Source organism: Rhinopithecus bieti, unplaced genomic scaffold (genome assembly GCF_001698545.2).
Source record: "Rhinopithecus bieti isolate Rb0 unplaced genomic scaffold, ASM169854v2 scaffold_44159, whole genome shotgun sequence".
Lineage (NCBI taxonomy): Eukaryota > Metazoa > Chordata > Mammalia > Primates > Cercopithecidae > Rhinopithecus > Rhinopithecus bieti.
Genome location: NW_016818573.1, coordinates 97,346 through 109,157, shown reverse-complemented (window position 1 = coordinate 109,157; position 11,812 = coordinate 97,346). Strand labels below are relative to the sequence as shown.

The following is an 11,812-nucleotide window of genomic DNA, read 5'->3' as shown; positions in this document are numbered from 1 at the left end:
GGGGGGGGGGGGGGAAAGGGGGGGGGGGGGGCCTGGAGAGAATGTGCCTATCTGAAAGGCAGCCACAATCCTGTCATTCAGGTGCACAAACCCCACGTGGCCACAGCTTTCCATTTTCCAAGAGAAGCCAGAAGTCCAGATTTGTAAGTGAAACTAATTTTAAATGTTAGCTCAATTTTTTAATTTTAAAATAATTTTAAGAGTTGGGGTCTCACTAGGTCACCTGGGCTGGAGCACAGTGGTGTAATCTTGAATTACTGGGCTCAAGTGATCCTCCTGCCTCAGCCTCCTGAGTAGCTGGGACTACAGGTGTTTGCTACCACACCCAGCTAATCAAAAAAATTTAAAACATGGAATGGGTCCAACAAAACACCTTTGTGGGTTAGGTTTGACCCACAGGCCGCGGTGTGTGGTGTGGCTGTCTTCTCGGGCAGCTCAGGAGACAGACGATGTATGTGACGGCGGGGAAACATGTAGTTGAACTGTGAGCGCCATGAAGGCTGGCACCCTCTGCTCTGTTCACATCTAGCAGCATATCTCTGTTCATCTAGCAGCACAGTGCCAGCTAGATGGCATTCATTCATCCCTAAATTCATCCCTTAATTTCTGAGAACCTGCTGTGCCAGGCACTGAGATGGTGCCGGCACTGAGATTCTACAAAGCAAGGCAGACAAATAAGGAAACAAGTAAGCATAAGCATAAGATGCAAACAAAACATTTGGCAAGAGAATGTGATGGTGGCAGGTAGGGGTGCTGAGGCCTGAATGAGAGGGAGGAGCCAGCTGTGCAGAGTGGAGAAAACAATGACCAGCAGAAGGAACAGCTGATGCCAAGGCCGCAAAGCAGGAGTGAGTCTAGTGTGTGTGCCACGAACCCAAATGCAACTTGGCTGTGCGGTGAGGGGAAGAAAGGGCAGGGGAGCTGAGGTTGGAGAGGCAGGTGGGCCACACGAGGTGCTGTTAAAACCCAGGCCAGGCCTCTCCTCGGCTCATACCCTCCAGTGGCTTCACTGCAGCTGGAATAAGAAGAGCCTGAGGCCTGGCGTGCTGGGGCTGCCCCTGACCTCCCAATTCCCTTCCAGCTGGGTCCCTGTATGCCACCCACACTGCTGTCTCCTGCGTCCCCTGAACAAGCCTTGGCCTGTTCCCAGATCTGGCCCCTCCCCCTGATGCTCCTTCTGCCTGGAACACTTTTCCCTACTGGATTACTGGCCACCTTTCTTCATTCAGGTTTCAACCAAATGTCCCCTCTTCTGAGGGGCCTCTCCGTCTACCCCAGCTAAATCCTTGTCCCCCGCCACCTCTGTCCCACTATCCTATTTTCTTTGCCACAACTTTCACTCTGTGGCGTTTTGTTTTGTCTTCCTTGTTTATTATTGGTTCTCCTCCCCACCAGTGCAAGTTCTGAACTTGAGGGAACCCTTTGCATTTTATTTTTTATTTTTACTTTTTGTGTCTCTGCTGGTCTGGGGTGGGACCCCTTTTTAAATGCCATTTTAAAGAGCTTTATTTAGATAGAATTCATATACCATCAAATTCACCCTTTTATAAAATATACAATTCACTGGTTTTTACTAACCTCACAGAGCTGTACAACCATCACCACTAAACCTCAGAACATTTTCATCGCCCCAGAGAAAACCCTGTACTCATTAGCTGTCACTGTGTCTCCCCTCTCCGTGGCCCGGCACCCACTATCTGCTCTATCTCCATGACTTTGCCTATTGAGTCGTTCTTTCCTAAGCCTTCCTGTATCTCCAGCAGCCAGTGCCGCGAGGGTGTGTTTGTTGTAGCCCGATTTTACAGATGAGAAAACTGAGGCTCAGAACCCTTGGGAAACTGACTTTCCCTTTTCCAAGCCTTGTGTCTAGTGTCTGCCCATAACTGGGCTGCATGGCGAGGACAGAAACTCAGTAGGAGAAGAAATGAGAAAGGGCATGGAGTGGGGAATTCCCAACTCAGCATCCGGCAGTGGCCCACACCTGGGCCCTTGGCTGGCATGTTGCTGTCGCGGGTGAGTCTGATGACAGTTTGAGCTCAGCTCCATGCTTGGCTTTGCCAGGGACAGAGCCAGCACCACCCACCCACAGGGGAACAGACAGGTGAGAACAGGGCCCACCCAGGGACCTGGACACCCAAGAGGGCCAAGGGTACCCGGTATAGGGGGAGGACCAGGTCAGATGCAACAAGGCGCTGTTTGTGAAAGTCGAGGCTCCACCTCTGAGGGGCTCTGTGACTGAGTGACCGCACCTCTGTGGGCTTCCCTTTCCTCATCTGGCACCCACCCTCGGTACTTGGGTTGCTATGAGCCTCAGTAAGTCCATGCAGATTTGTCCATTGCAGCATTGGAGACCACAAGTGGGTTCCCTCCCTCCAGACCCTGAGCCTCAAGGAGCCAACACTCAGGCAGGAGGTGTGCAGAGGCCACGCTGTCAGAGGCTGAGCCGGGGCCAGAGCCAGTGTCAGGCCTCCTGACCCTTGGAAGCCTGTCTCCTCAACTCTGCGAGGGGTTTAATAATCATTCCTGCCTCACCGTGAGGGTGGTGAGGGCCGGGGATGTGCAGTTACCAGCACCCTCTGGGCTCAGACAGGGAAACCAGACTGGCTCCTACTGCAGGCTGCCTCCCCTCCCCAGGGCTGCTCTCATCCTGCCCTCTTTCATCTTGGGTTTAATTAGCCAGGCTGCCTCACCCCACAGCCTCTTGGGTGGGAGTTATCACTCACATTTTATAGATGGGGAAACTGAGGCACCTAGAGGGAAGTGGTTTGGGGCTGCCGCCTGTGAGTCAACTGTGGAGCCAGGGCCTAGAGGAGCCAGGACCGGGCCTTCTGGCTGGACCTGTCCCTCCGGGTGGGTCCCTATCTCTCCATCCCCAAGGGCACCCAGACAGCCTCCTTTTTGGCATTCTCCACCCCTCAACTCTCCACCACCTCCCATCTGGAGCAGGATGGGGTAGGGAGAGGCCAGTTGGCAGTGGCTTGCATGGGGGCTCAGGCCTGTTTCATCTTCAAAGCGGCTAATTAGAGCCAGAGGTGGGAGGTGGGGTTTGGGCGCCGGTGGTTCTGTGCCCTGGAAACCGGTGGTCTGTGGGGCACCTGTAACCTGGGCCTCTGGCCTAGGAGAGGCGGCGGCCCAGACCCCCGTATGCCCCCAAACAGCCAGAATCTAGCCCACTGAAGTCGAGAGTGCTGCGTTCCGGCCTTGTTTCGCCCCAGGTCTCGGTTGGCAAGGCCGTCCTCCTCCCGGGCCTGTTTTCCCCATCGCTAGGCATGCCTCGAGCCCCGTGACCGGCCAGGCCCTGACAGCCCGCACTTCCCGAGTATGGATCCCGTTGTTTTCGACTTAGGGCCCTGCCCCACCCTCGCCGTCACGACCCCTGCGGGCCGCCAACGCGGCCTCGGGCGAACAAGGGTCAGCAGCTCCTGGCGGGCCGCAACCGCGGCGCCGGCCCCTCGCCCCCAAGCCGAGCGGGCGGGGGGGCCCAGGCAGGCGTCAGGGAAGCGAAGCCAAGCCCTGCGGCGCCCGCCCGACCGGTTCAGCTGGGGCGCTCTTCCTGCGGGCGCCCTGCGACCGCAGCTTGCTCACCCCCAGCGGCCACTCCGGGAGCCCTAGGACTCGCACCCACGCCCCCCGGGGCGCGATCGGCGTAGGGTCGGTGCGCCCGGGGCCGGCGGGGGGCGCGCTGCGCCTTCCGGCCCTGCGGCCGGCCTGACGGCCGCTGGTGGGCCGGCCGCTGGCCGCCGAGCCCGCCGGCATCGCAGCCCTGCGCCGCGGGACCGGCATCGGGGGCCCAGAAAAAAACAAAAAAAAAAAGAAAAAAAAAAAAAACGGCCCACCCTGCTCCGCTCGCCCTACCACTCCCTCCGCCTTCGCTGCCTGCGGCCTGCCGAGGTTTCCGGGGAAGGGGCCGCACGCGGCGGACAGTATACTCAGCCCCGCGAAACCGGCGAGTCTGCCACTCTGAGGGAGGCGGATGCCCCCTTGACGCGGCCCGCCCACCGCCACCGCGCCCGGCCTTGATGCCGGCCCCCGCGCCGCGCCCCGCCCCGCGCCGCCATTCCCGGAAGGAGCCGGCCGGCGCTGAGCGCCCGCGGCGGCTTATCAGGGCGGCACGCGCGGCCCGTTACCGGGGCCGCCGGGCCGGGGGTTGGTGCGCTGTGGTTTCGGGCGGGGCGGGCGGGCGAGGGCGGCCCTAACGCAGCTCTCGGGCAGCGACCCTCCCTCGCCCTGCTCCTGTCCCGTCCCGCGGGGGCCCCGGCGGCGGCCCCGAGAGCCCTGGTGTCACCGTGGGAGCCGGGCGCGGGTCGCGCCTTCATCTGCGCGGCGGCCGGGGGTGACTGTAGCCCCTCGGGGTCGGCGGCGGGCCCGCGCTCCTGGTGGCTGCGGCCTGAGGGTCCCTCTCCCTGCGCAGGGGCCCGCGCGCCTCACGATGGGGCCCCTGAGCCGGGATGCCTGGGCCCAGCGCTTGGGGGCCTTCCGGGCCAGCCCGTCCGCCTTCATGGCAGGTCCCGAGGGGGAGGATTTGGGTCGCAACCTGCTGGGCGACCTGAGGAGTGAAAAGCTGAGCGAGCAGACCAAGGTAGGCCCCCACGCGTCCCCTGCCCTGGCCCGCAGGGTCACCCCAGCCCGCCGCGTCCTGAACCTCATCTTCGTGATTCCCTCCTAATCCCCCATCCAGGTTTCCCTGCTGGCCCTGAGCTTGGAGTACCCTGCCCAGCTGTGGCCTGACGTCTCTGCGGCCGAGGTGGCCGCCACCTCCCTGTTGGACACCTTGGTCCTCCTACCCCCGCGGCCCTCAGCTCTCCGTCGGCCCCTGCTGCTGGCGGCCACCACAGCCCTGGCGGCGGGCGGCGCGCTGGGCCCCACCTCGGGCGCCTCCTGCCGGCTCCTGCCCCTACTGCTCGGCCTGGCCTCCGGCAGCGATCTGGGGCGAGGCTTTGTCCCCGCCTCGGAACAGCGCCCCTTGCAGGCCACCGCCTGCGAGTGCCTGCGAGAGCTAGAGAGCTGCAAGCCCGGGCTGCTGGGGGGCTCCCTGGGGCTGCTGCGGGGCCTGCTGGGGCAGGAAGGCCCCGTCCAGCCGCTCAGCCTGCTGCTGGCCCTTGTTTTGCGCAACACCTTGGTGCTCCAGTCCCGGGTTGGGGCTGGCCTAGGGGGACTGCTCACGGATAAGGTCTCCCCAACTGGGGGTGGTCCCTGGGATTGGACACTAGTGGAGAAGGGGGATGGACGCCTTCAGCCCCAAGCACCCAGCTGGCCGGCAGCTGAGGAGGGAGAGGGGGAGCGTAGCCTTACAGCACGAGAGCACAGCCCTGAGGAGGCGCGGGAGCTGCGGGCTGCGGTGATCCAGCTTCTGGACACCTCCTATCTGCTCACCCCTGTGGCCCAGGCCCAGCTCCTGTGGCTGCTGGGCTGGGCCCTGCGGGGTCTGCAGGGACAGCCACCCGCACTCTTCAAGCCACAGCTGGTACGGCTGCTAGGCACAGCACAGATGACACTGCTGCACGCCGTGCTTGCGCTCAAGGCGGCCTTCGGTGAGGCCCTGTTCACAGCCCAGGATGAAGCGCTGCTGCTCCGCCGGCTCACCTTGGCTGCCCAGCACCCTGCTCTGCCTCTGCCCACGCATCTCTTTTACCTGCACTGCCTCCTGAGCTTCCCTGAGAACTGGCCGCTGGGCCCCGAAGGTGAGGAGGCTGCCCCACTGCTGCTAGGGCCCCAGCTATGCCGTGGTCTCCTGCCCAGTCTCCTGCATGACCCAATGGCTCTCCTGGCCCGCCTGCATTTGCTATGCCTGCTCTGTGCTGAGGATGAAGAAGAGGAGAAAGGCCAGCTTCCAAGCCCACGGCACTACCTGGAAGAGCTGCTGGCTGGCTTGCGGCAGCAGGCAGCCCTGGATGAGGGCCCCCGGGCCTTGGCCACTGTCTGCTTCCAGGCCTCATATCTGGTGACCCGCTGCCTGGCTGGGCAACCTATAGTGCTGACCCCCTTGATCCACGGACTGGCCCAGCTATACCGAGTCCGGCCCATGCTGGCTTCCCACTTTGTGGACTTCTTGGATCAGGTGGACTCTGAGCTGAGGGAGCCCCTGAAGGTGGTGTTGCAGCAGGAGGTGGTGTCCAGGCTGGGCAGGGATGAAGCTCTTTGCTGGCACCTGAAAATGCTGGCAAAGGTGGCAGATGGAGATGCCCAGAGTGCTACCCTCAACTTTCTACAGGCCGCAGCTGCCCACTGCACGAACTGGGACCTACAGCAGGGCCTACTGCGGGTCTGCCGGGCACTGCTGCGGGCAGGGGTGAGGGGTGGCCTGGTTGACTTGCTGCAGGTGCTGGCCAGGCAGCTGGAGGACCCTGATGGGCGTGACCACGCCCGTCTCTACTACATCCTTCTGGCACACCTGGCTGGACCCAAGTTGGGGGTGGCCCTGGGCCCCTCGCTTGCCCCACCTGCACTGGCCTCTTCACTGGTGGCCGAGAACCAGGGCTTTGTGGCAGCACTGATGGTGCAGGAGGCCCCAGCCCTGGTACGGCTGAGCGTGGGGTCCCATGGGGTCAAGGGCCCACTCCCAGTGCTGAAGCTCCAGCCGGAGGCGCTGGAGCCCATCTACTCTCTGGAGTTGCGCTTCCATGTGGAAGGGCAGCTGTATGCACCCCTCGAGGCTGTCCATGTGCCCTGCCTGTGTCCTGGTCGCCCTGCCCGCCCTCTGCTCCTGCCGCTGCAGCCCCGATGTCCGGCCCCTGCACGGCTGGATGTCCATGCCCTTTACACCACATCCACTGGTCTCACCTGCCATGCCCACTTGCCACCGCTGTTCGTAAACTTTGCCGACCTCTTTCTGCCTTTCCCGCAGCCCCCAGGGGGTGCTGGGCTGGGTTTCTTTGAGGAGCTCTGGGATTCCTGCCTGCCAGAGGGTGCCGAGAGTCGTGTGTGGTGTTCACTTGGGCCACAGGGCCTGGAGGGCTTGGTGTCCCGACACCTGGAGCCTTTCGTGGTGGTGGCCCAGCCCCCTACCAGCTACTATGTAGCGATCCACCTGCCCCCGAACTCAAAGCTACTGCTGCGGCTAGAGGCGGCCCTGGCAGACGGAGTGCCTGTGGCCCTGCGGACCGATGACTGGGCTGTGCTGCCCTTGGCGGGGGACTACCTCCGTGGGCTGGCGGCTGCTCTCTGAGTCCCGGGAGACCAGGTGGGGGCAGGACTCTGGCCCTTGTGGGGGCCAATGCACACTCCTGTAGCTCTTTCCCCAAAACCCTGCATTCCCCAGTGCCCTCGCTGGCTTGTTTTCTTTTGGGCCCTGGCTGGGAACAGGCTCATGGGGGTGAGGGTCTGTCTTAGTCTGTTTTCGCTGCTTTAGCAAGATACCAGAGACTGGGTAAGTTACAATAAACAGGAATGTATTGGCTCAGAGCTCTGGAGGCTGGGAAGTCCACAGTTGAAGGCCCGGAGTCCAGTGAGGACCCTTCTGCATCATCCCATGACAGAGGACAGAATGGCAGGAGTGAGGGGAGAGAGTGAACCCACTCCCAAGATAATGGCCTGAGTTCACACAGGAGGGCAGAGTTCTCGTGGCCTGACCACCTCTTAGGGTCTAATCTTACACTGTTACAGTGGCAATTACATTTCAACATGAGTGTGGGAGGGGACAAACATTCAAACCGTAGCAGGGTCATAGTTCCTGAGAAGGCTTCCAGACAGAACCCAGCACTGCAGAGCTTCAGAGTACCTTCTCACCCAGACACACTAGCGCTCTCCACAATCCCTGCCCAGGAGGCAGGGGGAAATCTCCTTTCTGCTTCCCAGAGAGGGTCTGGCCTTGCCCAAGGCTGCCCAGTGATTTAGGAAGGAGGCTGGAGCTAGTGTGGACCTCCTGACCTATCAGACAGTACTTTCTTTGTTTTTGGGGGAGGTTAAAGACAGGATCTCACTCTGGCGCTCTGGAGTGCAGTGGTGTGATTAGGGATCATTGCAGCCTCTGCCTCCCAGGCTCAGGTGATCCTCCCATCTCAGCCGGCCTCCTGAGTAGCTGGGACTACAGGTGTGAGTCACCACTGTATTGTTTGCAGACAGGATCTCCCTGTTTCCTAGGCTGGTCTCGAACTCCTGGGCTTAGGTGACTCTCCTGCCTCAGCCTCACCCAAGTGTTGGGATTACTGGTGTGAGCCACCACACCCAGCCGAGCCAGCGCTTCTCCACTCCCAAGGTTTGCAAGCTCCCTGCCCCAGGGAGCTCACGCCAGGCAGGCCAGTGGGCCTAAGCCAGAAACAGAAAGGCTGCAGTGGCCAGGTGGTTTCTTCCCCAGGAAGAGAGCTTCCCAAGCTATGCCGATTAGAGCCAGCTCTAGGAAGGGCCTGCTAATAAGGTCTAGGAGCTGAGACTAAGCTTTTTCTAATCTCAGCCCCTAAGAAATCTAATTTGTGCTTAGGAATCTTCCCAGGTAAGAAGAACTAGTTTCTCTAGTTGTTTTTTTTCCCAAACATGCAAACACTGAGGATTGAGCTGTGTGGGGTCAGCTTTGCTGCCAGGCACATGTACGTTGCCTCATTTCATCCTTGCAACAGCTCTGCAGGGCCCCGCAGGTGAGGAAATCTGTAGGCAGGAGCGGTTGAGTGATTTTCCTAAGGTCACCCAGCTGTTGGGTAATAGTGTTTTGTCATCTGGTAGCAGGTTTCCATTACCATGCCATCAGAGCAGACAGCCAGGGCCACAGAGGTCCAACCCTCACTGCCGCCTTCTGCTGCCCCTGCCTCATGGGCTCCCAGCCACAGGTTCCCCATGGGCCAGCTTTCCCCCCCCAAGCCTTCTGATTGGGGCAGGCTAGGAGAGGAAAGATGGGCCTGGGCTGGGTGTGGTGGCTCATGCCTATAATCCCAGCACTTTGAGAGGCTGAGGTGAGTGGATCACCTGAGGCCAGGAGTTCGAGATCAACCTGGCCAACATGGCGAAACCCTGTCTCTAATAAAAATACAAAAATCAGCCAGGCATGGTGGTGGGCACCTATAATTCCAGCTACTTGGGAGGGTGAGGCGGGGGAATTGCTTGAACCCGGGAGGCGGAAGTTGCAGTGAGCCAAGATCACGCCACTGCACTCCAGCCTGGGTGACAGCGAGGGTCTGTCTCAAAACAACAAAAACCGACCTGGGACAGTAGGACTGTTAATAGGTAGAGTCAGGAGGCCTGTCTCAAATTTGAGATGTGGCAGTAACTTGCTTTGTCACCTTGGCAAGTCATTTCCCAATCAGGAAGGGGTCAGTTTCAGGAAACAGAAACTTCTCCAGCTGTTTTTGGCAGAAGGGAATTTAAGGGAATCAGGGTACTTAACAAAGTACATGGGAAGGCTGGAGAAGTCGCCTCCAGGAGGCTCCCACTGGAGCTGAGATCAGAACATACTGTCCTGCCTGCCATCCACCCCCTCTAAGCACCCCGGAAGCTGTGCCTGGGCCCTGGGACTTGGGGTGCAACTGCCACTCCTGCCTCCTGACACCCACAAAGCCAGAAGCTTGCTGCTGCAGAAGGACTGAACATCCCCAAGGCTGGGCCCGCAGGGCAAACTTGCTTGGCCCTGTTTCCTCCATCCACATCCTTCAAAGGACATCTCATTAGTGGACTCCATTTCTCTCTTCCACAGAACTCCAGTGGCAAGAGAATCCAGAAACGTTTTCTTTTTGCCTGGAGATGCTAATTCTTAGCCTAAGAGTAAGGTAACTAGTCCACGTGAGGACTGACCATCCTTTCACCCATCTGTCTGCCCACTTGTGCATCCATCCCATTTTATCCATCCATTCCTCCAGTGGTGGACACCAGATGACCTTCAGCTCCCCCCACCCCAACCAGAATTGTGCTGCAATGGCCATTGTTATATGCCCTTATGGACCCATGAGACAATTTCTCTGGGATACATACTAGGAGCAGAATTGTTGAATCATGGGGAATGCATGTGTTTAGCTTGGCTAAGCAATGTTGGAGTAAAAGCTTTTGGTTTTGCATCTTCTCAACACTCCTAGGGAGGCACCAAGAGGGAGGATGGCATTGAGTGAGCCCACCTGAGATAGCTCCTAGACCCCAGCCCTCTGTGTCCTCAGAGTCACACACTGCTGCTCATCACTTCAGCTTCCCGAAGATCATGGCAATAGCAGCATGCCTGTAACTGTCCCAAGTACATCCAAAAATTCTTCCTAAAGAGAGGGAACCAAAGTCACATGGGTCACTTTGTCACCTGTGTGGATGTTGCTCATGTTCACATACCCTTCCTTGCCTCCTTCAAGGCAGATCTGGCCACAAGTCCAGCTCTGGCTAATGAAATGTGAAGGGGGTCAAGGGCTGGGCGTGGTGGCTCATGCCTGTAATCCCAGCACTCTGGGAGGCCAAGGCGGGGTGATCACCTGAGGTGAGGAGTTCGAGACCAGCCTGGCCAACATAGTGAAACCTGTCTCTACTAAAAATACAAAAATTAGCTGGGTGTGGTGGTGTGCCCATAATCCCAGCTACTCAGGAGGCTGAGGCAGGAGAATCGCTTGAACCCGGGAGGTGAAGGTTGCAATGAACTGAGATCAGGCACTGCACTCCAGCCTGAATGACAGAGCGAGACTCCTCTCAAAAAGCAAAAAAAAATGTGAAGGGGGTCAGTTTTGGGGCACAGTATGTCATTGCCAGTGCTCATTTTTCCAGCCCTCTCTTCCTCTACCATGACAGTTGGGGAAGTACATGTTGCCATGGAGGTGCTAAATAACTGAGTCATAATCTCACCTTGATACGCTGTAACAAATGCCCTGGATTATCAAATTAGTTAATGTAAACTAAAAATCCCAAAACCCCACCGACTGAACAGACGCCACCTCGTGGCCAAGGGGACCTCAGAAAAAACCTAATTCCTGGCCCTGACAGGCTGGGAGGTCAGATGCAACTTGTTATACCCCATTCCTTTATGGTTTAGACACAACTGCCCAGCATGAATGAACAAAATAGGGATCATGAGATGGACAGAACAGACTCTGTGGCATAAGATACCAAATTGTAAACAGGACCTAAGGCCATGCCAAGCAAGGGTTAAGTCATGTAGGGCCCCCCTTCATGCTCTGCCTCCCCTGCCCCCCACTTATGAATAAACTATGTTCTAACTGCACAGGGGTTTTTTTGTTTTTTTGTTTTTTTCTGTAGCAGCTAAAAAGCTTAAAAACAAACAAAAAAACACTTTTTTTGTTTGTGTGTGTGTGTTTTTTTTTTTTTTTGTTTGTTTGTTTGAGACGGAGTCTTATTTTGTCACCCAGGCAGGAGTACAGTGGCGTGATCTTGCTCACTGCAACCTCTGCCTTCTGGGTTCAAGTGATTCTCCCGCCTCAGCCTCCTGAATAACTGGGATTACAGGTGTCCGCCACCATGCCCAGCTAATTTTTGTATTTTTAGTAGAGATGGGGTTTCACCATGTTAGCCAGGATGGTCTCGATCTCCTGACCTCGTGATCCGCCCGTCTCGGCCTCCCAAAGTGCTGGGATTACAGGCTTGAGCCACCGCGCCCGGCCTGTTTGTGTGTTTTTGTTTTTTTTGTTTGTTTGTTTGAGACGGAGTCTTATTTTGTCACCCAGGCAGGAGTACAGTGGCGTGATCTTGCTCACTGCAACCTCTGCCTTCTGGGTTCAAGTGATTCTCCCGCCTCAGCCTCCTGAATAACTGGGATTACAGGTGTCCGCCACCATGCCCAGCCAATTTTTGTATTTTTAGTAGAGATGGGGTTTCACCATATTGGCCAGGCTGGTCTTGAACTCATGACCTCAGGTGATCTGCCCACCTCGGCCTTCCAAAGTGTTGGGACTACAGTTGTGAG

At 58.1% G+C, this 11,812-nt stretch overlaps 1 protein-coding gene across 1 annotated transcript; it reads left to right on the top strand.

Annotated features, from left to right (window-relative positions):
• The first annotated feature begins 4,191 nt into the window (after positions 1–4,191).
• AP5B1 (adaptor related protein complex 5 subunit beta 1) lies at positions 4,192–11,113 on the top strand. Its single transcript, XM_017857330.1, has 2 exons — positions 4,192–4,579; positions 4,679–11,113. Exons 1-2 carry the CDS (start codon positions 4,430–4,432, stop codon positions 7,163–7,165), a joined length of 2,637 nt encoding a protein of 878 aa, XP_017712819.1. The 5' UTR covers positions 4,192–4,429; the 3' UTR covers positions 7,166–11,113.
• The last annotated feature ends 699 nt before the right edge of the window (positions 11,114–11,812 follow it).